Source organism: Pipra filicauda, unplaced genomic scaffold, assembly GCF_003945595.2.
Source record: "Pipra filicauda isolate LSUMZ 115617 unplaced genomic scaffold, ASM394559v2 scaffold330_size805480_pilon, whole genome shotgun sequence".
Taxonomy (NCBI): Eukaryota; Metazoa; Chordata; class Aves; order Passeriformes; family Pipridae; genus Pipra; species Pipra filicauda.
Window position 1 is genome coordinate 209117 of NW_024104455.1, and position 25368 is coordinate 234484.

The 25368-nt window shown below is 44.5% G+C and overlaps 1 protein-coding gene across 2 annotated transcripts; it reads left to right on the plus strand.

The window, feature by feature from the left end:
• The first annotated feature begins 254 nt into the window (after positions 1 to 254).
• Positions 255 to 24126, plus strand: KCNJ15 (potassium inwardly rectifying channel subfamily J member 15). 2 transcript variants are annotated; one of them, XM_027736722.2, is made up of 2 exons: positions 255 to 326; positions 22013 to 24126. In XM_027736722.2, the coding sequence occupies exon 2, from the start codon at positions 22029 to 22031 to the stop codon at positions 23157 to 23159; it is 1131 nt and encodes a 376-aa protein (XP_027592523.1). In that variant the 5' UTR covers positions 255 to 326; positions 22013 to 22028; the 3' UTR covers positions 23160 to 24126. The 2 variants fall into 2 exon arrangements, with proteins under 2 accessions (XP_027592523.1, XP_027592526.2); XM_027736725.2 differs by lacking the exon at positions 255 to 326 and adding an exon at positions 21581 to 21640.
• Positions 24127 to 25368: the final 1242 nt, after the last annotated feature.

Genomic DNA, 25368 nt, shown 5'->3' on the forward strand with positions numbered 1-25368 from the left:
TGCTGACATCACTGAGTCTCCTCTCAGACTCTTTTATTTTTTTTCCCCTCTCTTTCTCCCTCCCTCCTTCTCCTCCCTCCCTCTCTCCAGTTTCTTTATTCAGGTAATTCCAACTCAGGCTTATTGTAACTTGTTTTTTGACTGACAGCGAGGGAAGGGAGACTCTCTGAGGAGTTTGATTTCTGTTGTTTTTTTGGCTTTTTTTTTTTTTTAAAACCTGCACACATGCTTTATTGAAAAACCATCCAACCTCTTATAAAAAAGGACTGTTTGACTTGACATGACGATAACATCTAGTAAGGAACCTGAACACTGCTCTTTTACAGGTAAGAGGTATTTGCCAAAAATGCATAAATGCTTAGCAGTGCTTTGGAAGCTGCGAGGAACTGGAAGCTGAGGAGTAGGTGCTTTCCCTGTTTTTCTTTTATTTTACTGGTTTAAGGATTTAAAAACTGTGTGTAAAAGCAAAAATGTTTATAAGACTGTGCCTCCTCGTGAACTTTGGGGTACAGGCAGTTGAGCGACAGAGCAAAAGCTGTCACGGTTTGGTCTTTTCACTGATGCAAGTTACTGAATGGGAGGTTTGTGGCTGGTGTTTTTATATATATTTATATGTTTATACGTCTTTGTAACTGTTTTCCTGCCAGAAATTTTTCCTTGTAGGAGCCTACAGTGATTTATGGGGTGTTAGAAGAACAACTTTCAGGCAGCTCTTGCTCTTTTTCGAGTTCAGAAACCGGTTTTCATTGGCGTAGTGGGAAAACTTGCCTAGGACTTTGTCCTGCCCCTGTTACCTGTCTGTATGAAAAAAGAGAGTGTAAGTTTTCCGTGGCAGGTATAAAGAATGTGAACATGCCTGGATTGGAGAACTTTTGCCTGTGTCTTCACACCACTTGTTTACGGCAGGTTTGGCTTTTCCTCGTTAATCAAAATCTAAGATTGAGGTGAAAATCCTCCTCTCCTTCAGTGCAGCTCGTTTTTGCCTACCTTTTTGTTTTAACTTTGGGATCCTGCTGTAATGAGATTTACAGATAAGTTCTTTTTTTGATCCATGGCGTGCTAGTTGTAAAAAAAGAACAAAGCTGGTTTTCCTTTGTGAACAAGGAGTATCTACATTACTTTTTAACTGACCTTGATCCCTGCCTTGCCTTTGGCCATATTGCATTTAGAGGTATTTTAGGGTCTTTCTGATCACTGTGTACCTGTCTGCCAAGTCTGTGTTTTCCTGTGATATCGTTACCTGTGATATATTTTATTTGATTTTTAATTGAAGGGGAAAGGAGGCAATTTGCTGCTAAAGAAATGTCTTCTTTATTTCCTTGCTTGTAAAATGTCACTATGCTCTCTGCACTCTCTAATAACCAACTTATGGGAGGGAGGAAGCAAGGCTGGAATGTAACATAGTGCTGATTGTACAGTACAAACTGGCATTGCTTTTCAAAAGCAGAGTGTAGACCAGACCAAAAACTTCCCCAAGAATTCCATCCCAGCAAATGAGGCATGGCCTGGAGACAAAAACAGCAGCAGATGACTTGGGCTTCAGTCTTCCAACACACATACAATAATTCAGCCCTGTTACTTTTTATAGAATTTCAAATGAAAACAAATAGTTCTTTTTTACCCTGGCTCCCCCATGCAACAAAGCAAACAAGCCATCAGCCCTGATGGCAGCTGAATTTTTTATTTGTCCAGATTTCATTTAAGAAGTCTGGAATATTATTCCTGCCTCTTCTGTTTCCCTCTCCTAAGACACAGAGTTCCTAGAGACAGGCTGTATTCTTTGGGAACAGGTAGAGACCAAAGCTGTGAGGGACCAAGAAAAACAGGAGTGTAACTTCTTTGCAGGCTGAACCTCAGAACGTTTTGAAACAAATTTTGCTTTACTGTGCTTCCAGGAAAAACAAAGCAGACTTCAGGATGATGTCTTTTTGGTTTATTTGTTTGTTCGTTTTAATGGAGCAAAAGGTTTTTACCTTATAGGCAATAGTGGGTATGAAAATTAGTAAAAATTATTGGTTGAGGTATCAAACAGTTAAAATCAACCTTGTCAGTCCAAATGGATTCCCTACATGGGAATATTTGAAAGATATCTTCCTGCTGAGCTGTCCTTCACCCCTTGGGATGAGAGAGCATTCATGAATGACTTGAATGAGTTACTACAGACTCGAGAATCATTTTAGTCTTCAGTGTGTCTGTTAATATGGCAAATAGCTTGGTAAAAATCATGTGCATGGTCCTGGAGTAAACAGGGCACTGCTGGAAAAAGTAGCTCCCTGATTTCTGTGTTGGCTGTGCACGAATTGAAATGCCCGTTCATTCCATACCTATCTATCCTGAAAGGTGTGAAATGCTCATGGAGAACAGCCAAAACCACTGGACACAGAACTAACCAGAGCATCCTAAGCATGAGATTGTCTTTGTGTGACTGGCACACTCCGAGGCTCACAGCAATCCGAGGTCTTGGTCAGGCAGGAAGGGAGCAAACAAAGACCTGAATGCTCCAGGTATCATCATCCTTCACTGGAAAAATATTGCTTGGACATAAAGAGGGGAAGGGTATTTTTGGGATAACACATCTGCAGGTATTTACACCCATTGGGGTGTTTGGCAAATTTCCTTTTCCAGCAGAGCCTTTTGCAAACCTTCACCTGCCCCTGGGGAAAGGCTGAGAGTGAACTGCTGGGGCAGGGGTTGGACCCAGCAGGTGTCTCAGGGAGGTACCATCACGTTGTGCAGATTCCTTCTGGCTGCAGAACACCCTTGGAGATGTTTTCCTTTCTCCGGGGGAGCCTTACAAGCTTTGAGACACCAAGGCTGGAGAATCCTTACTGAGGAGACCCGGTTGACTTCCCAGGTGTTGGTGGTGAGCACCTGATCATTTCTGATCTGTTCCAAGCCTATTCCCTCCCTGCTCTGTGTCTGGTGAGGTATGAGTCACAGAGTCATAGAATCAGCCAGGTTGGAAAAGACCTCTGAGATCATCAAGTCCAACCCTTGATCCAACCCTGCCATGGTTCCCAGCCCATGGCACTGATGCCACATCCAGTCTCACCTTAAACATCTCCAGGGACGGAGAATCCACCACTTCCCTGGGCAGCCCATTCCAATGGCTGATTACTCTCTCTGTAAAGAATTTTTTCCTAATATCCAACCTAAACCTCCTGGCAGAGCTTAAGACCCAGCCCTCTTGTCTTGCTGATGGTTGCCTGGGAGAAGAGACCAACCCCCCCCCCCGGCTCCCCCCTCCTGTCAGGGAGTTGCAGAGAGTGAGGAGGTCTCCCCTGAGCCTCCTCTTCTCCAGGCTGAGCCCCCCCAGCTCCCTCAGCCTCTCCTCACAGCACTTGTGCTCCAGTCCCTTCCCCAGCCTCGTTGCTCTCCTCTGGACCTGCTCTAGGACCTCAATGTCCTTCCTGAGCTGAGGGCCCAGAGCTGGACACTCCTGCCTTTCTGTGGCCTTGTGATTAAGAAATTCCTTCTCCCCGCTTGGTTCAAATTTGACATTGGGGGTATGTGCATTTTAGCTGGTGTTTAAGGTGGAGGGGAAGCCTGAAGCTTGTGTTTGGTACCTTTTGAAACCACACTTGACTCCTTTCTGGTTTGCTTTCCTCATGGGGGTTTTGTCAGCTGGATTTGTCTGTGCTTAGAGAGCCATCTTCTCATTGTAACTCAAAAGAGTCAAATAAATTTCGACTGGAACAGTAGTATGCCCTGATTAGATTAATTTAATCTCCATTGCTTTGACTCAGGTGTTTCACTGTAGGTTAGGTCACAGTTTGCAGGACACCTCTCTGGTTTTACATTATACACTTTTCCTTATCTACAGTTAACACTTTTGCATTGAGACTATATGATAAAAATGTTTATCTGTGTAATATATTCCCATAATTTGTAGTAAAGCAATATATAACAGTGCACTGACTTACATGGCTTAAAAGGTATATTGTCAGCATGAACTCATGAAGAGAAAAGGATAAAAACACATTAGGATCAAAATTTCCCCTTTTTCTCACTGGAATTACAGTCTAAAAAAAAATATAATAAAATTGATATAAATAAATAAAATAAATTAAAATAATCAGAATAAGTAGAATAAAATAGCCAGAATAAGTAGAATAAAATGGATGTTCACAACATTTTGACCAGTAAATAAATTCTTCCTGCTTAAATGATTTTAATTTCACACAATATCTTCCAAGGAAAATATCAACCAGAAAAATGCTCCTGAGACTTTCTGACCTTGTCTCTAAAGTTCCCTCAAAGTGCTCCCTGCTTTCTGCTCAGCAATAATCCCACTCCAGGCTGCCTGTCCTTACTCCTGGGAACTTCCACTCCAGCTGTCCTTTTCTGAACCCCTTCCAGCCTCTCACCCAAGCAAACAGACCTCAGTTTCCTGCTGCCTTATCCAGAAATAATGTTTCCTGAAAGTTTCCTTCCTCAAACACTTCGACACCAAACCTATCAACAGTCCCCTCTCTCCGCCATAAACAGCCAAACCACAGCCCCGTGCTGCAGGAATGGATAAAAGGATGGTGGGAAGACAAGAAAAGATGTGTTTTCTGGGATTTTCAGAGCAAGGATGTGCTTCATTCACTCAAAGGTACATCAGGATAGGGAGGGAGGTGTTTGAGCGATGCAAAGCACTGCAGTTCTCATAAAAATAGGATGTAAAGAGCCAAAACTTTTTAAGGCGACGTTTTATTTTATGCCCATGTTGAGTTTGGTTTACTGGCAGACTTGGTGGCCTCTGTGGCACGTGGTGTTTGGTCTCTTGACTGTTCCCAGCTTAGTGCTTCTGAATCAAACCTCCTTTTTCCTTAAGATTAGGCAAAAAGTCACTTGTTACAAGGGACTCTATTTATGAGTTATGAATTAACGCGGTGGACGTCAGCCCAGGGGTGCTGAATGTCCATTCCCTGCTGTGGAATGTGCTGAAAAGGGGCTGAAAGCTCCTGTCAAGGCACAAAAGGGTCAGAGTGGAATGGCCTGCGGTGCAAAATGCTTCCATGGGACCAGAGGTGACTGAGCACAGCAAGGGCAGGTGTGGGAGAGCCAACAGGGCTGTTTTAATCTGTGTATAATGGACAAACAGAAGGGTCCAGGTCTGGTTCTCGTTCACACTGTGGCCCTTCCACAGTGCTGGGGGAGATGTGGAGGCCAGATGTGGCTTTTCAGCATCACATCACGGGCTCCAGGTCGTGGTCTGTTTGTTTTCATCTGTGGGAACAGAATTCAACAAGAAAAACCCATAGAATCATGCCTGTACTTCAGTTAGTTTTAGTCTAAAGCTCTGTCATACTGCTAGAAATCTTAATAATAGATTTTTTTTTCCTCATACCTTTGGTCTTCTCGAGCTAATTATGCTAAATTACTTAAGGCCACAACCCTCACTCCCTGTCCTCAGGACGGGTAACAACATTACTGGTGCTTCAGCACAAGTTTTGAGGAATTCCTGGTCCTTGAAGTTCATTCCTACACTGCTCTGTAGCTGCAGTTTAAAAAAAGCTCCAGCTGACTACCCACAAAACCAAACCCCAACACAAAACAAAACAAAACAAAAGGCCCCAAGCCCCCAAAACAACCAAAAACTTCCCCCAAACCCCAAAAAAATCAAACCCAAATAAAATTTAAAAAAACCAACAAGACCAAAACACCACCATCACCACAACAACAACAACAAAACCCCAAAACATATACTGAACCTTAAATATATATTTTTGGAACAAAGATGTATAACATTTAGCATTGATTTCTTCTCTTGTCAGAGTAAAAAAAGCTGTCACTTGATCATGACCCAAAATAATATTTACTGGTGGTAAATCTCCCTCCTCTTTGTAAGGTCTCAGGTAACAGGAAAACAAATTCCTATTTTAAGAAAATTTCCTAGTGTTTATGTGCAGAATTCCCAAAAGACTCATTTCAGTGGAGCAATCCCACTGATGTATCCTCCTACTGCACCTTGGTGGAGGATTCTGCCTTTGCAGAAGTATTTTTGGTTGGCAAACAGTGAAAATGTGAAAGGAGACACCATGTCTTTAAATGCTCCAGAGCTTTTTTAGATCTCATAAGTAATGATTATAAATAATGAATACATCGTCAAGGATAAGCTTTTGTTTGTGATTGCTTTAAGTGATCTTAAGAAATTTAGTTGTTAACCACCCAAGATGTCACATAAAGACTGACAATGTCACAGAGGTCAATAATAACCTTTTTTTCTCAGTAGAAACTTTGATTTAAGCATGTTTCTCTATGAGCTCAAAATTAACAGTGAAACCAGCAAAAAAACCTGGGAGAACAACCAAAATCCTCATTCCCCAGATTCAAAAGAGGTGATTCTGTGACCATGGATGATCACAAGCGTTCAGTCATGATGAATCCTTATTTTGGGGAGGGACATGGTGACAGTTTCCATGTTGATAACACAGACAAGCAATCTGACCTGTGGCAGGGAATGTCTTGGGCAAGAACCTGTAAAAGAGAGCAGACTTACCCCACATCTTATTTTAGATTCCTAGGTAGGTTGTTTTTATACAAAAAGCTTGTTCATCACCTTCAGTGATGTATAATTTGCATTCTTTTACACTAACTAAACTATATGTGTGATGGAAGGAGTGCATCTAGTTATGTAATCCTACATTGGATTCCACTTGGCACAGCATTTTCTATGGGATTTAACCTGAAAAGCTTCAGCAGTACGAGTCAAACCAGGATATTCCAACTTAAAATATGCACCTGTTCTGCTTAATTTACATGTGTCAACCTCATGCTTCCAGGAATAGCGGGGTTACCCCCACGTGCACCAGAACAGATGATTTTCATGCAATAAATAAACTTGGCACCTTTCAAAAGCACTGGCCTGGTTATAGAGGCGCAAGGAAAAGATGATTTCAGCTGTTTAGAAGTTTGACATCTGGTTTCAGGCCATCAGATGGGCACCTCCAGGGATTAGAGGAAGAGGTAGACTCACCGTGTGGAGGTGTCCAGCTCTCTCCACTGACTCTGCCTTGGAGGATTAGCTCAGAGTAGGCAGAAACCTTTTAGGGAACTAATCTGAACAGGGAGGAATTTCAACCTACTGAATCCCACAACTGGCCTCTCAGTGCAGAACTGCTGTCTCAGAGTGAGGGTTTCAGATGCCTGGTGTTCCCAGGTGACTTTTAAGGAAAGCATAGCTCCAAATTTCTTTTAGACAGGACTCACCTGGGCTCATCCCACACCGTGAGCAGCAGGGTAGGGGGGGATTCTTCCTCTCTGCTCCTCTCTGGTGAGACCCCCCCCTGCAGAGCTGCTCCAGCCCTGGGGAACAGCCCAGCAAGGACATGGAGCTGCTGGAGAGAGTCCAGAGCAGGCACCAAGAGGATCTGAGGGATGGAGCAGCTCTGCTGGGAGGAAAGGCTGGGAAGGTTGTGATTGTTCAGCCTGGAGAAGAGAAGCTTTGGGGTGACTTGATTGTCTACTGTCCCTTCAGTCCTTGAAGGGAGCCTATGAGGAAGATGGAGGAGGATTATTTCCAAGGGCTGGAGTGACAGGACAAGTGGGCATGGCTTCAAATTGACGAGAGAGTAGGTAAGATATTAGGAAGGAATTTTTTCCTCTGAGGATGGTGAGGTCCTGGCAGATTAATAAAGAAAGGGAAAACTTCAAATCTTCTCTAAATTATTTCAGATCTAACGGCAAGTGATGCATGGTAGGACACACAGGAGGAACTTGCTGGATGGGGAGATGTTTGTTGAAGTTGTGATGTGTCTCAAACCAGGTGTGCCTTCAGGATATGGTGAAAAGAGGAATTTCACGTGTGTGTAATAGGAAGGTGTTGTGGAATGGCATAAGAGAATTGTAAAACAGGGAGGGAGCAAAAAACTGCCAGGGAACTGATTTGGTGAGAAAGCGGAATGAGACGCCAACAAAGAGCAGAAGAAAGCAGAGCTATGGGGGCCAGGGCTGTGAGCTTCAGGGGTATAAAGGAATGAAAGAGGTGTTTGAATTAATGAAGGGGAAAATAAAATGGTCAAAAAAGCAGACAGGAAAGAAGATTTTTACCCTGGAAGTCTGAGGGATTTGGCCATGGGACAGATGAGAAGGACTCTGAGCAGGAGGTGCACTGGGAAATGGTTAATTAATAAATTGAAGCTCTGGACTTGCAGAAAAGGCAGATTTTGGAGATGCTGTGGCAGCAAGCTGCCTACAGACGAGTCATGCAGCAAGTGGAAGTGCTTTTTAGAAAGAAAGTTCTTTTCCTTTGGGAAAGGCTGGGCTTGACAACGAGTCACCAGAATTGGGAATGAAGGAGTTTTCTGCTTTGTCTTTAAGGTGCCATCTGACTGGTGGAGTGACAGTCTCTGGACTTTCAGAAATGTCACTTATCTTAACCCCATCTGAAATGTGCTGCTGCAATTTGAGATAGTCAGGGTCCTGCTCAGCTACTTTTTGCAACCACTTATCTTTAGCAATTACCTACAAAATACCAATTCCTTTCAACAGCACTAAAATAGAACATAAACAGCACTAAAACAACATAGAAAGGTCTGCTAGTTACACATTTCCCATCAAGGGTGGTTTTCCATGAAAATGGAGGCTTGATTAAATTAAATATTACAGGAAAAATACAGAGGGTTAGAGATCAAAAAGTTTGATATTGTTTCCACTGAAAAAATGATCTCTTGTGGGCGATGAACTTGATTTCCTCATAGCCCAGTTATTCTCTGTGCCTTGGACTCCTCAGCCAGGCTGTATTTCCACTGATGGATCGAGCCTTGTTACAGAAAGTAATTGGGGAACGGTGGTATTTCTTATTCCCATAAATCAGGCTGCTTGGAAAACATCAAAGTGACTCGTGAAATTCATGGCATCTGTAAAACTTACCCAAAAAAAAAAAAAAAAAAAAAAAAAAAAAAAAAAAAAAAAAAAAAAAAAAAAAAAAAAAAAAAAAAAAAAAAAAAAAAAAAAAAGACGAGGAAGAAGTTGCTGAATGTTGCAGAACCTTAAAAATAAATTCGCGGCGTTTTCTGGACGTCGTCGGAAAAATCTCCTCGGCAGAGCAGGAACAATGTTCTATTCAGTCTAATCACCCCAGTGATCAAAGCTAGACCTTCCCAAGCTCCCAACTGCACAAGATTGCAGGGATGACATGGGATCATAAAGGAACAGCCATAAAGATAAGGTGTGTGTAAATAAACAGGCAAAACAGCCCCCTTTGAGCATAAGGAAACGCAGCAACTTTGAAAAACAGCGTGAGATTTTTCTCTTGTTGGGGGCCCATCATCTCTGTTTTTATGGAGATTCCCAAGAAACTGTAAGACAAAGAGAAATGATGAGGGAATTGCACAGTTATGTCCCCAAATCCCAACAAATCCCAGGACAGGCTCTGTTCTCCAAGTGTCACTTGTCACCGAACCAGGAAACTCGTGTGGCCTCTACAGCTCCAGAAGGCTCAGGTCGTTCATCCAAAAAGCTTTATGGACTGAAAATGCAGGTTTGGATGGAAGATCTAATGAATCCATGGGAATTTGGTGGGGCAGCTCAGACTGAAAAAGCCTTGAAAACAAACTTGAAGGGTAAAAAAATTTCCATGTTGACTTTGTGGAAGCGAAATGTCGCGATCGGTCGCTTCGAGGCACGTTTTGTTCCTCACCTGATTTAAATTAGACCCACACATATATCTCTGGAAACATCAAAGCAAAATGAAAGGTTTGGTTTTGGTTTGAACTAACAGCCAGAATTACCCTTGTTGTTTTTTTTTTTTTTTTTTTTTTTTTTTTTTTATTTTCCAGAAGACAAAAGTTGAAGCTTTTTTTTTTTTTTTTTTTTTTTTTGCTTTTGTTTTGTTTGTTTTGATATTTCTGGTTTGGCCAGAAAAATCCAAAAATATTGATGTGCACCAGTACATTCTTGCTATTTCCTCCCTTTCAGAAGCCACAGTCTCTGCAGCAGACTGAGGGGTCTGTGTCATGGAAGTTGGCAGGGATCAAGCAATTTGGGAGAGCAAGGAGGAAAAACAAATATTCTTTTCCCTCTGATTCCTTAGGAGTTTATCTGGAAGACACACAATCCTGGGCTGTGTGACCTCCCAGTCAAGAAACTCAGGAAACAGCTTCTTCTTAAAAATATATATATTATTATTCTGATTTTTGCACATGTGTGAGAGTGACAACAAGCTTCTGTACAGTGTGAGCATTTTGCTGATGGAAAGGATAAATAATTAACCCAGCACATTTTAATTTCCATCACCTAAGAGGGAAGGCTACAAACCAGCCCAGGGCTCTAAATCCATGGACTAATTTCAGCTTAACTTGGCAGGTGAACAGAGGCTTCAGAAATTATGTCCCAACAAGCTCCACGAAACTGGGCAGCTCTGGAAGTCAGAGAGGATTTATTAATTCCCTCACTGAGAAGAGGAAATCAGGGGGGACCGGCCTTAACAAGACATCAGAGAATCCCCACAGAGGCAAGGGCAAGGAAAAGGGTTTGGATGGAATTTTTGTGTTGTTACAGCCCTGGGGGTCACCCTGGAGGTGCCAGAACAGGAGGGAACAGCGTTTTGGTGGCTCTTTCCTCATGTCCTGAGGGCTCCTGCCACCCCATGAGCCACACAGCAACCCTGTGGGAGGGAAGGTGGAATTCCAGCAGCTTTCCCTCTGCCAGGCTGCTCTGGGGAACAACAGGAGCCCTTTGTTCTTGTCCACCACCTCTCACACAGTCCAAGGCCAGGTTGGATGGAGCTTGGAGCAACCTGGTCCTGTGGAAGGTGTCCCTGCCCATGGCAAGGGGGTGGAACTGGATGATCTTTAAGGTCCCTTCCAACCCAAACCATTCTGTGATTCTATGAAGCTGCTGGTAGCCTAAAATACCCTGTTAAAGGGAGCAGGGAGTGACGCAGCTGAAAACTGTGATTTCCACTTAAAACTCCCCAATGATTCTCCCCATTAATCTTTGATTTTCTTCCATTCCTCTCCTAAAATACCAATGCACTCAGGACTGCTAAGTAGTTCCCATAAAAAGAATGGAATTCTACCAACCAGAAGTTTTTGCTTTTTAATTATTAATTTTTAAATCTCCTTAGCACTCCACAGTTGCAGCTCAGAGTCCCAAGCAAAGCACTGGGGCTTGGACCCCGTGCACCTCAGGAACAGAGAGTTCTCATGGACAACACTGGGATTCTTTCCTGTTCCTGCTCTGAAATAACAGGTATAACCAAATTCCTCCTCCTGCTCCAGGGGGTTCTCCCCTTAAAATGTGCAGAAGCAGAAAAAAGGGCATTTTTCCATTTGTTGCAAGGAGAGCCTGAAAGCTTGGCACACAAGTGAGCCATGTCCTGGAATTTGGGTGGGTCTAGGAAAAAGCACAGACCTCAGTGGAAAACATATACGGGGGTGTGTGTGTGTGTATGTGTGAGAAAAAGCCTTTTAAACCTTAAATTAACCACATCCATGGATTGGTCAGGAACAAAAGAAAAAAAAAAAAAAAGGAAAAAAAAAAAAAAAAAAAGGAGAAAAGTGCCCTGAAATAAAACCCTTGGGCATCACTGAGGATCAGCAACCCTACACCAACTGGGAAGTGCCGCTGGTGGTTTTAGTTCATCCCTGATCACCTCAAAGAGGCAGGTGGAAGGCCCTGGTTTATATATTACTCCAGAATTTAGTGGGTTTTAGGACCCCCCACGACCATTTCTGTCCTTCCTGGGGCCGTGGCCACTATCCATGAGGCTGGTGAGGAGACAGTGCTTGGGTGGGACAGGAGTAGGGCCAGGGATGGAGAAGAGGATGGGGACAAGCTGTGTAAGGGCACATAAATATTTTCCTGTGAGATACCACGTGCCCTGATTTTGTTGGGCACTGTTGAATTTTCTTTCCAGCATTTAAAAGTTTTAACGCTCTGTTTTTGTTAAGTAGCTCCCAGACATTTGTTTGAGATGAAGCTGAGTTTGGTCTCTGTTTATCAGACCTGGACAATCAAGGGAAATGGTGCTTCATGCAATTTGTAGTGCAGAGAAAACAGTAGGAATGGACATTTTTGAAGCTGTTGTGTCCCTCAAAGAGAATACTGGGCCCACTCTCTAATTCACAGTAGAGTAATTCATTATAAAAAATAATTAAGTTATCCATATATGTCCCTGCTGTGCCAGCAGCAACACCTGTGCTTTGCCTAAGAGAGAAAGACATTCACTGTAAAAATAATTCAGATTTGGGTGAGGGAAGTGGATTTTTTCCTCTCCCATTTAGCTAGGGTGGAAGAAGAGTTGCTTTCTGAAAACATTTTGCACAGCATGAACTTGTTCACACAGGCAGGGCAATTCTTCATAACCAAATAACTTCCCGAGGAAAATCAGCTTGTAACAAGTTTTAAGATGAAGCCACGACAAAACCATCCTTCTCCCTTGGAAATGTGCTTTTTAGGATTGCAAAGATCACCAGTCCAAACTTACTGCTGTGTCCTGGCCATGCAGAGAAGACAAAAATTTGGCTTATTTAGCATTTAGCTCTGTATTTATCATTACTCTGCCTGCGTGAAGCACAAATCAGCTGCACCACACGGGTAAGAGAGACCCAGAAACTCTCAGAGGAAAAGCTTTACTACTGTAACAACATCCATCTTCCTGCTGGGCCAGGGTGTGCTGTTTTAGATTTGATTCTTTCTACATTAGGAATAGATGAACAGAAGATTACCAATATTCAGACCTTGAAAGAAAATTATTTTTTCCCTTGACAGCTTCCTGGCCTTTTGCAACCCTACCATTACTTTCAATACTATTGAGGTTTTTAGATATTTCAAAGGTCTAGGAATTTAATTTTTTTTTTTTTTTTTGGTGGAAGCTTCTTTTCATAGCCTGGTATTTCAACTTTGAGATGTGGCTGCACAGGAATGGAAAATCAGGAGCACGTTTCTCTCTGCAGTGTTTGTGGATATGCACACACAGAGGGATATTTGTGGGGGACTAAAGCCATTCTTCATGAGTCCGTGGTGTGGGCTAAAGGAGAGCTATGATTTATGGGAAATGTGGAGGGAACACATCCAAAATTGTGCCTGACACCCCGGAGGGAGCCTCACCCCCCAGCCACACCTACCCCGAGCTCTGAGAGCCCTGGTGTGCAATGACTAATTAAAGAACAAACCCCAACTTGACTGGGATGCAGGGTGATGAATTGACATCACAAAGGGTAATTAAAAAGGGTAATTAACTGTATTTATACCACAGGGTTGGCACAAAAGCGGGAGGTGATGCCCCTGAGACAAGGCTGGTGCTGGGACCTGGAGCCTGATGTGGGGTTTGAGGCTTCTGGGGATTTGTTGCCCAAGAAAATAGAGGCATAAACCACCCTGAACGGCCTGGAATATCCCACTGCTGCCTGATAAATATCTTTCATCTCCCAGCTGTGGGAGCTGAGAAAGAGGGAGAAGAAGTAGCCCTGGGGAAGACAAGTTGCAGCTGTTTTAGCCAGATTTTGTGAACTGCAGTGAAGTGCTAACTTTTCTCCCTGCATCTTGCATAACCATGACTAGGCACTGCTATTCATTTCCAGCCACCTGCTGACAATTTAAATTAAAAATCTAGAGGAAGTGTCTAGTTTGGGGTTGGTTTGTTTGCTTGCTTGTTTTTAAGCAAAACCAGATTTTTCTTAGACCGAGAAATGAATTTTGGAGGGAAAAAAAAAAGCAAACAAACAAGAAAAGAAACCGGGGAAGTTTTCTGTCCCACTAACACTTCTTCAGGTCTGAAGCAAAAGCAGCAGATTTCAAATCAGCTGGAGGTTGGCAAATCAGTGACTCTGAGTTTAACTTTATTATTATTATTATTACTACTACTACTATTATTCAGTGGCAGAGTAGGTATCTGCCAGATTATGAAGTGATGGGTGAGTTCTGGGAAGGTTAAAAACAGGGTGCTGTCATTTACCTGCTGTGAAATAAAGGAAAGCAAGGACACAACCAACCTCCAGTGAGCAGGGGCTGACAGTCCCAACAAGATTATCATGGAATAATGGCATTGTTTGGGTTGGAAGGGACCTTAAAAATCATCCAGTTCCAATTCCCCAACTTTCCTCTAGACCAGGATACCCAGAGCTCCACTCAACCTGTCCTTGGACACTTCCAGGGATCCAAGGGCAGCCACAGCTTCTCTGGGCAACCTGTGCCAGGGCCTCCCCACCCTTCCCAATATTTAGACTCAAACTTCTATCCTTCAACTTAAGGGCATTCTCCCTTTTCCTGTCACTCCATGTGAAAAGTCCCTCTCCAGCCACCTTTTAGGTACTGGGAAGCTATTTTGAGGTGTTCCTTAGGCATTCCCAGTCACAGGTTTGTTCTCTGGTGACCTGGGAGGGGATTCCCCTCCCTATGAACTTTGTGACACTCAACAACCCGAGCAGTAAATGCCTTCAGACTCATTATTTTCCATGTTGGTACCTCATGAAGCTGCCACCATGTGACTAAAACACCAGAAGGAAACACAGTTGTCCCTCTCTTGGGTACAGAAACACGAAACTCTTGGCACATGAGCTGGGGCAGGCAGATTATAGACAGGTGACTTATACCAGGCAGCACATAAAGAGCCATAAAGTGAGGTAAAATATGGCTTTTGAGGCAAAAAAACTCAACCCTCTTGAGCCCCAGCCCTGAAATCAGAGACAGGAGCAGCAGTGCAGCCTCTCTGGTTGGAGTTGTGTTCTGGAGAGGTGACCTGTCCAGGCTCTGGGATGGGGAAGGCAGCAGGAGCTGTGTGAAAACACACTCCCACAGCAATTGGAGCAGCTGGCTGGCAAAGGGCCTGCTCCCCAAAAAGGAATTAAGTACTTAAGCAGGACTTAGGTAGGCCTTAGTTGACTAAGTGAAAAAGTATTCTGCAGAAAATCCCTGCCCAGCTCGTGTTCCATGCTGGAATGTGTACAGGTGCCTTCCTTTCTGACCCTCATTCTGCTGGATGCCCAAGAGCTCCGTGTTTGGGCTTGTCACAGAACACCCTGCACAACACCAAAGGGGTTGGTTTATCTCATGGCCAAGTAAGGAGAGCCAAAAATGAGGCATTCCTTGGCTTGCCTTCAGTCTTCTCCCAATATATCCCCTGATCTTCTTCTCCACCTCCCTCCTGCGGAGCAAGGCTCCCTGATCCATGTGGCTGCTGCCTCTTGTGTTCCCAAATCTGATCATTGGAGGAGGTGGAGGTGAGGCTCCTCCCCGAGGCCGAGGCTTTGTTCCCAAATTTCCACCCTTGCAAGGGAGTTCACTGATAAGGAACTGGGAAGATGGGGAGGAGAGACCTTGCACTTCCTCATGAAGCTGCATCACTGCATGGATGAGGATTTATAAGGCCAGAAAGCAGGAAGGCTTTGACATTACTCTATGAATGGGATGTTGTGGTGCTCATGGAGAGTGAGACCTTCAGTCTCTGCACCAAAACATGCTGATGTGTTCACACTCTGTGTTCCTGAAGCAAAAGACACCAAAACTGTCTGAACACGGAGGCAGAAACATCTCCGGGCATTTTTTCTTGGCTTTCATTTTGCAAATGGCTGTTTTGTTTTGACTGACACATTAAAGTGTGTTCACCTGTGATCAGCCTCAAGGAAAACTTCAGCCCAAAGGGGTGAAGTTCTGCAAAATTTGAAATCATTGAAAATAAGAGTCCTCCCTGCCCGTGGCAGAGGGGTTGGAACTAGATGATCTTTGAAGTCCCTTCCAACCCAAACCATTCTGTGGTTCTGATTTTATGATATAATGGAGAGGTCAGGAATAGGTGCTGTGAACCTACAGCGAGATATTTGTTGAACATAAACCAGTAATCTTGTGAGAAACAGCTCTGCTGCCACCACTACACACTTGTCTGGTGGTGGTGTAAGCACAACTAGTTTGGATCTTTGGATTCACAGAGGCTGGGAAAGAGGAGAAGAACAGGATGCAAAGCAAAATGGGGGAAAACAGGATAATGAGAGATACTGTTGTGGAAAAGAGAAAGACCTCAGGGAGAAGGAAGGACAGGATTTAGCTACTGAAAGCCCCCACAGGTATCCTGGCAGGGAAGAGTGAAGAAATTGTGGCAGTGACTGCAAAACAGGACAACATTAGGCTTTAAGCTCTCTGAAGGTCTAGTCCTGGCTTTATATAGTGAAAAGACATCACTGCCATCCTCCCTTAGCTCAGTTCCTTCTCTGAGGTGTTGCTGAGATGTTTAATGTTCCCACAACAGGCCCAAGATGTAACTGAAAGTGGAAGTGCAGGGTATGAGCTTGCTAAGCTTCATGCCACAATAAATGTCCCTTTCAGCCTTGCAGAGCAGTTCTGGCATCCAATTTCCCAGAAACGGAGAGGACAGGATTTCAGGAGTCTGTTTAGACTTGCCCAGGTAGAAAGAGCCAGGCATGGTTTGCACAGCAGGAATGAGGAAAGGGTAAGAGGGTGGGAAGAGCATCACAGCACGGGCAGGTTTAAAATGTTTAACTGTGCTCCCAAGGTGTTTGAAAAGAGTTTGAAGCAACAATACACCAGCAAGGGAGACATTCAGAAGGATTTTCTGTTGCCTGCCCTGCTGAAGAAAAGCCATTTGTTAAAATAAAAAAGCAGGGCAGGTTTCTGGGGAACCTATTTTTTTTATTTATTTTTTTTCCAACAGTGTTGTGTAAACCATATTACTGAACACAAAAAGGAGAGTTTCAGAAAGTGAGGAGCTTATTTACTTCTTCCTGGAAGAAGCCTTTGGTGTCCTTGAAGGTTCCTGGACTGAAGGTTGTGCATGACCAAGTCCCCTGTCGGTCCACAGAGCTCAGGGTGGATGCTGGAGGGCAGGTTTTTGGAAGGGTGGATGCTCACTTGTGGTGTGTCAGCTGCTCAGACACTTGCAGGATGTGCTCTTTCTCCACTTGGAGGCCTGATCCAGAGATCTGGAAAATCACTGGGAGCTTCTCCATCGGCTTTGAGTCATCTTTTGCCTTCTCTCTGCCTTCTTGGTTGTTTTCCTGTTTCTTCACATCAGTGTAGCTTCCAAGGCTCCTCTGTGTAAATAAATAGTTACTGCAAAGCTTTACACCCTACCCTGGGGAACAACAAGATTCCCATACAAATATCCCCGAGAAAGGGATATTTGTACACCACAAGACTTCTCCAGCTTTAATTATTCTTCCGTGCTCAGATATCAGGAGGGACGAAGATGGATTTGGGTTTTCACTTCCTTTAACGCTGCTCTGCAAAGAGTTGTTGCCCTGGCAAAGCATCCTTTTGCAGCCTCTGCTTCCCTCCCTCTGCCCCTGCTCCCTTTGTATTCCACAACTCAGCCAGGGAGCAGGATTTTGCCTGTTGACAGTTGTACAACATAACCTGGTGCTCAGCCCAGGGGGAGGAGAGGAGGATGTTCATGCTAGGCAGAGCACTGAGAATTCAGGAGGGACTTTTGTAACCTACTGAACCACAGCAGACCTAGGAAAGATCTGAAGATTATGCAGTTCTTTTCCATGTTTTCTTTCCTCACCCCTGCTCTCTCTCTTTTTTTTTCTTTTTTTTTTCCCTTTTTTTTTTCTTGCTAATGATTTTTGCCAGTTGAAAAAACAGTTCAAGTTGTGCCCCCGTCTCAGAGTGGCAGTGAAGCATGCCTGAGGATTTGCTCCAGTGGCAAAGCAGATCTGATTGGGAAAAAAAGCAAACAGCAGAGGCCATTCGAGCAAGTCATGCTCCTGAACCCTTTCAGTCAGTGGTGGCTGCCAAAAGAGGTCTTGCACAAGCAAATCTGGCTTCATGCAGGAGGAACATTTTTGCATGTATGCAAGCTGGCTCTGACTCCCTGATAATGTGGTCTCTGGAAGCAGTGTTAATGTGCTTCTTAGATCCCTGGCTGCTGGAATTACCTTACTATCAAGGTATTCATGGTTTGGTATGTAGCTCTATGTTTTATTGACTTTGTCTGCACTGAACTCCCTAACGAGCATATGCTCTGCTGGGGAGTCACCTCTGGCTGTTCCAAAGGGCTGGTGAGGAAAGGAGGTAATTCATAGGGCATTAGAATGCTAAACAAGTCTGAGATGATTGTATTTTCTTCCCTCTTGAAGTATGTTTCCTTAACTGTACTTCAAATCACTTTTATTTGCAGCTACACTTTGATTTACAGTAACAAAAAAATAATTTATCAGTGTAAAATCAGCTAGGGAACAGACAGTAGGTGTTCTTTTAATTTAAAAATGGATGTTATATTATTATTCAGCCTTGTTTGCTTATATTAGCTTACTGTGCTAGACATGCTTTATGATTTAGAGTGACTATAAACCAAACAAACCGAAGTGTTTTGGCAGAGGTGCTGGGCTTGGCTGTCAGGGCAAAGAGTCTGAGGTCCCTCTGTAAAATATAAGATGGGAAATAGCAATGCAGGTGTTGTAACATGCTTTTTTTACACACAGAGACACTCATGAATCATTTATTGCGGGATATAGGACTGGTCACTTCATTCAGGAAGCAGTGGGGAAGTGGGGGCAGGGGAAAATCCTCCTCTGAAGCCCTTATTTTTTTTTTTTCCATGGATGGTTTCATAAGAGTTTCTTCCCCTGCCAGTGGTAAGGGAGGGGAGCAGGGGCAGCACTGCCACTGTGACAGATCCTCCTCTCTTCCCATATCAGTGGGAAGGGAAGGGAAGCATTTCTGCAGGGAAAGGAAACCAAGATGAATTTCCCCGGGGAGGAAAAGAGTACTAGAGGAATTCAGGATCACACAGGAAAAAGTGATGCAAGAGGAAAAAAAAAAAGAAAAAAAAAAAAGAAGAAGGAAGCAAATCAACATAAAAAAAATACCCAATGACCAAAAAAAGCACCAGAAATTGGCTGGGATCCATTTCAGGAAATCTCTGTAAAGCTCAGTAACTTTGTCACATAGAGAAATCCAAATGATGGGAGGAGGCAGAGGATGATGGGGGAGCTCTGATCCAGCCTCTTTCATCTATATTAGACTCCAAAATGCTCCACCACGCTGACCTCACATGTGGAGATCAACATTACACACAGGGACAGCAGGGAGGGACAGAGAGAAATTGTGACTTGTGAATTGAAACACAGCCTGGAGTGTGACAGACACACCAAAGCTTCTCCTCTCAGGTTAAACCTGAAAGGGCAAGTTTTGCAGTGTCCCCCTCTGTGCTGGTGTAGCCCAGGGAAGACACTGTGCCCCTCCCATCTTCTGGGGGGGGGAACTCTTCTGCCACGGCATTTTGGTGTCATTATCTGTGGTATCAGGTGTCCTCCAGCAGGTCTGGGAATGTGGCAGGATGCAGTGGCAGGATTTGCTCCATTTGGGGCTCCTGGACAGGGAACAACGTGTTCCAGGGCAGAGAAGAGACAGGGGCAAGAGAGACTCTTAGTAGGCCCTTGCGTGGGTTGAACCTTGTTCTTTACTGTGAGGGGGGTGAGACACTGGAACAAGTTGCCCAGAGAAGTTGTGGCTGCCCCATCCTTGGAAGTGTTCAAGGCTGGGCAGGGCTTGGAGCAACCTGGGAGAGTGGAAGGTATCCCTGCCCATGGCAGGGGGTGGAACTGGATGATCTCTGAGGTCCCTTCCAACCCAAACCATTCTATAACTGTGGTTATTCCCACCTCACTCTGGCTGCTCCAGGTGACATCTGGTCGTGTCACCCATCTCCCAGATGTGAGGAGCCCTTGTGAGGATCTCTCATCAATGTGTGGACCCAGCTGGTGCTGCAAATGAAGAGTGTGGTGCTTGTTTCACCAAGCCTGGCACACGGTGGAAGTATCCGAGTGGTAGAACTGCTGTCCCCACCCTACCCACTGCATCCCAAACACATATTCCGACCACTTGTGCAGTAAACAGTGCCTCAGGAGCCCTGTCCCTGCCCCCCCAGCTGGAGCCCACCAGCAGGAGCCCCGAGGAGGGAGGTGGAGCCTTGGCTGTCTCCGTCCCTGTGGAGGAGGAGCTGGCAGCCCTGGGGAGTTGCTCCCAGGAGCAGGAGTCCAGGTAGGCTGAGCAAGGGGGTGGGATGGGGATGTGTGTCCAGCACTGGATGAGAGAGGCCAGCTATCTCCTGGCCTGGAACTTTGTGGCAGGGAAACTTGTTCTGGCGACGTGGAATTCATGGCTGAGGGGAACTGTGCTTGAGAGGGAGAAGTGAACTTATTTCAGGACAAAGTTTTCCATATGTTTTTTATCCGTGTCTTATCCAGGGTGAGGCTTGGTGTGGGGAACGGAGCCTCTTCCTTAAGCATTTCCCTGACAGGTTTCCCACTGCAGGTTGCACGTATTTATTGCACACTGGCAGCAGTGTTTGACTCCGGGTTTGCCTAAAGAGCAGTTGCATGTACAGCCCTTCCCACCCCCTGCCCTCCCACCCCAACCCCCATCCCAGCCCCCCCCCCCCTCCCCCCCCCCGTTTCCTCCCGTTGTTCTTTTTCGGATCACTTGAAGGTTTTTTCCTGTTTATTATCCGGACATGCTGTGCACTGTGTGTTGTTTGACTGTCATATAAGGAATCTCCTACTGGGATCATGGATGCATTCCTTTCTTTTATATATATATATATATATATATATATATACACACATGGCAATGGTTCCTAAGCTATGGAAGAGAAATGCTGGTGATTAAACCAAAACTGGAAGGAGTTACAGTTGTTAATGGGAGCTAAGTTTAATTACCCTTTCCCAGAAAACCTGCAACATGGTGATGATATAGTCCCAAACAAAAATTCTCCTTAATTGACATAACAGGAAAGTAACTTCAGTGAGCAATTATGCTGATGTCCTGGGCTGGCACATGTGTGTGCCACAAATATATCTTGTACTTCCTGCAAAATTCTTTTAAGTAGCTATAAGGAAGACATTATTTTTTTCCTTTTTTCTTTTTTTTTTTTTTTCAGTGGCTCACAAGAACTAATCACTTACTTGAGGCTCTTTTTGAGGAAAACAATGGAACAAAACAATGCCTTTTTGTAAGACCTGCCAAAGCACAAAGGATGCATGGGATGTTTTTTTTCTTTGTTGCTTTTGTCAGCAGGAAGTTTTGTTGTTGGAAACGACTATAACATGCACTGTCCTTGCTCTACGTAATCGCTGTCTGGTCCTGCAAGCCGGGTCTTGTTAAGCTGCCTCATCCAACTGGCACAGGCACCGCTCTGCTTCACTCTGTGGGCTTTGCTCAGCCCGGAGTGTCCTCACACTTAACGCTCCATCCGGGCTGATGCACAATAAACAAACTTCAGGACTCGGGTGGTCCAATGATTGCTGGGTTTGAGCAGGTCAGGGCCCACCTTCAGAACGCTGACTTTATGAATTGCCTCCTTTTTATGTTTTTTTTGGTTTTTTTTTTAGCTTAAAGTCGCGGTGCTGTGCAGCGCAAGCGGCTTCAAAGTGTCGCATTCAGGTGTAAATGCTCCTTTCCAAAGCTCGACTTTGATGTGCTCAGGTCTGCTTTGTTTCCCTCTAGGTTAGTTGTAGGTTCGTGTAACAAAAGAGCCAGATCCGACTGAGTAAATCACTTGTGGAAGTTAATTGTTCACAGTGAAAGCTGGTCTGGCTCATTCTGCCTCCGTCGCAGGAAGAGACAGAGGTGGTGCTGGATCTGCTCTCTGAACCCAGCCTTGACGCGATTTTAACTCTGATCAGATGTCTCTCTTCAGGGCATTAAAGAAAACCTGCTCACTAATCAAAAAGAGCCTCTTCTCTAGAGAAACGTAAGGAAAAAAAAAATTGTTTAATGCCTTTTACAGAAATAAAGGACTAATGTAAAAGTTCAGCTCTGTCGAATTTCTTTTGCAGGCTGTCATAAACAGAAACCTTTACTTCTCCACGCTTGGCAGCCACCAGAATCAAAGAATGATTTTTTTTTTCTTCCTGGATTAAAAAAAAAAAAAAAAAAAAAAAAAAAATCAAATTATTTGCAATGTCAGACACTGTATGATGCTAACTCTGCACTCCAGCTGTTTTTATTCACTGTGTGCTGTGTTTAGATCGTGTTTGTGCCTTCGCTCCATCAAATGGTTTTTAAGGATCAGCTGTGGGCTTCGGCTTGGTTGAGTAACAGTCTTCTTTTGCTCTCTCCTCAGGACTGAAGCAGTGAGAATGGAAACCACGAAGATCAACATGTCCCGTGTCCCTCTGGTGAACGGGGGCATCGACTCTGCCATGCTCAAGGCGCACAAACCCCGGGTGATGTCCAAAAGCGGCCACAGCAACGTGCGCATCGACAAAGTCGACGGCATTTACCTGCTCTACCTCCAGGACCTGTGGACTACAGTGATAGACATGAAGTGGAGGTACAAACTCACCTTGTTTGCTGCTACTTTTGTCATGACCTGGTTCCTCTTCGGGGTTATCTACTACGCCATCGCGTTCCTCCATGGCGATTTGGAGATGAACAAGTTCCCCCCGAAGCGCGAGCCGTGCGTCAAGAACGTGGACTCTCTGACTGGGGCTTTCCTCTTCTCCCTGGAGTCACAGACAACCATTGGCTATGGGTTCCGTTTCATTACAGAGGAGTGTCCCCACGCCATCTTCTTGCTCGTGGCCCAGCTGGTCATCACCACCCTGATTGAAATCTTCATCACAGGTACCTTTCTGGCCAAAATCGCGAGACCTAAAAAAAGGGCAGAGACCATTAAATTCAGCCACTGTGCCGTCATTACTAAGCACAACGGAGAACTTTGCCTGGTGATCAGAGTGGCAAACATGAGGAAGAGCCTCCTGATACAGTGTCAGCTGTCTGGGAAGCTCCTCCAGACATACGAAACCAAAGAAGGGGAGAGGATCCTGCTGAACCAAGCCAGTGTCAAATTCAACGTCGACTCCTCCTCGGAGAGTCCGTTTCTCATTTTGCCTTTAACCTTCTACCACATTTTGGATGAGAGCAGCCCCTTGAGAGACCTGACACCTCAGAATCTCAAGGAGAAGGACTTTGAGCTGGTGGTGCTCCTGAATGCCACGGTGGAGTCCACCAGTGCTGTCTGCCAGAGCAGGACTTCCTACATCCCCGAGGAGATCCACTGGGGCTACGAGTTCGTGCCTGTGGTTTCCCTCTCTCCAAATGGAAAGTACGTTGCGGATTTCAGCCAGTTCGAGAAGATCAGGAGGAGCACAGATTCTACTTTTTACAGCATGGACTCTGAAAAGCAAAAACTGGAGGAGAAATACAGGCAGGAGGATCAGATGGAGAGGGAACTGAGAACAATGTTGTTACAGCAGAGCAATGTTTGATTGAATGGACAAACTATTCTGATTAATCCTTTTTGCAAACTGAAAAAAGACCCATACTCTGTGCTGTATGTCTGCCATGAAACCAGCAGGGGAGTCCTTTTTTAACTTTGGTGCACAGTAAATCAATCCCTTTGGCCGAGTGGTTAATCAATTATTTTTTAATTAGGCGGGATTTCTCTGTGCACCATCACGACTTAGCAAAGTCGGATTTGTGCTAAGTCTGTGCCTTCTGCCACCACTAAAAGCAGACACAGCACTTTCCTTTTGTAAAGTGAAACTGGATGCACTGTGCTGATTCCTCCAAATATTTATTTGTCGTGGTTTTACTGTGAACATGCACTCGCAGAGACGGCACACAGCACTGCTCCTTTAAAATACCTATATTTAAAATGTATATTCTTGTACCAGGCATTGCCTCCCGGGGGATTCCCGGCACTGAAAGTAAGTTTAACGGAAGAGAAAAGCGGTTGGATGTGGGAAGAGCCTGCAGGGAGGGGTTAAAATCCTTAAATCTTGAAGGAGGGTGACAGAGTAGTGCTGGGTGGAGAGGAAGAGAACTCGCTCTCTGTCTCTGCTGCTCAGAGCTTGTTTTGTGATTGTTTTATGATCACTCACTTTTTTAACCTTGCTAATGCCTGATTTATATATAATAGCAAAAAATGAGGGAGATAAGGGCAAGATGCACAGAATCATAACAGTGGTCAACTAAGGTTACAGCTGGCTTTGAGACACCTGTTTTTTATCCAGTGTAAATAGTTTGTAGCAGCAGCATAACAATACAATTCTACAGATTGCTTGCTTTGCTATGGACCATATTTAATTCTGGTTAAAAGAAAGCTGTGTAACGTCTGTAGACAATATTTACTTTTTTTTTTCTGGCAACCATAAAGGACAAGCATTCCTTTCATCCATTTCATTTTTTTTGGTCTAACTAAAACCATTCCATTAATAAAGGAATTAAATTTGAGCAGTTCCTGATGTCTTTGTGGCGTGGGGAGAGGGTGTAGAACCTCAGAGGTGCTGAAAGGGTGCTTGGTGCAGGTATTTGCATGTGACACAAAGCCTGGGGACTCTGCAGGTCACCTGCAGTGGTCACATTGCAGGTGGAAAACCAGGGAGCAGTGGTGTCCATGTAGTAAGTCTGTTATATATGGGTCAGCTTTTTAAAGGGACTTTGAAATTATTTCTGGCTCATATCATTTTGGCAGCTTTCTGAGTTCTAGAGATTTTTCTCCCCTAAAGCTTTGGAAAGACAAAGATGTTTTTAGTGCAAGGTCTGGGTCTTAGGACCAGGTCTTGGCCTGAGAGCCACCAAGACCAGCATGAGAGAGCAGGGGACGTGGAACTAGGTGATCTTTAAGGTCCTTTCCAACCCAAAACATTCAGTGCTTCAATGATTTTTGACATCATTACACTTGGCAATACTGTGCTGAGCTTCCCAGCACCGCGTGGCCTGGTGGGATGAAGTCCTGCAGTCTGCCATACAATATTCTATACAATAAATAAATCCAGTTTGCAGCCTAAAGAGGCTAAAGTTGAGAACAGAGGTCCCCCTGGCACCAGGAAGGAATGTCAAGAAGAAAGGAGCACACACTGCAGGAGTCTGTGGGTGTCTGTGTGCAGGGTAGTGATGGGGGTGGTAAAGGGGGGCTTGAGAGCATTAAAACTACTTATTTATGTCAGTGATGAGCTCTCCTGTGTGAGAAATCAGACACAGAATCACAGAATGGTTTGGGTTGGAAGGAACATTAAAGATCATCCAGTGCCACCCCCTGCCATGGGCAGGGACACCTTCCACTTGCCCAAGTTGCTCCAAGCCCCATCCAACCTGGCCTTGGACACTTCCAGGGATCCAGGGGCAGCCAAAACCTCTCTGGGTGACCTGGGCAACACCCAAGTTCTTATTTGAAGAGAGAGACTTAATCCAAGAAGGTTCCCTACTCACCACAACAGGAGCAAGGTTTCCCAAACCACTGTAACTGCAGGGCCTGGCAGCATTTGTGGAATGACTTTCCAGGTGGTGTTACCTGATATTTCCAGGTGGTTGTCACACAGGATTCCATTTTTATCACATATGGAGGATGTCAATGTTTAAATTATTGGTCGTTAATTTTCAGTTTTCCATCACTTTCCCTGATTTCTTGTTTTGTTTCAAGGAATCCTGCGCGCTCCGCAAATTTTTACAGTCCCTTTGTGGACCTGAGGTTCT

Excerpts from the sequence above, each read along its gene's own strand:
- KCNJ15 (XM_027736722.2), top strand. The coding sequence starts at position 22,029 with ATGGAAACCACGAAGATCAACATGTCCCGTGTCCCTCTGGTGAACGGG.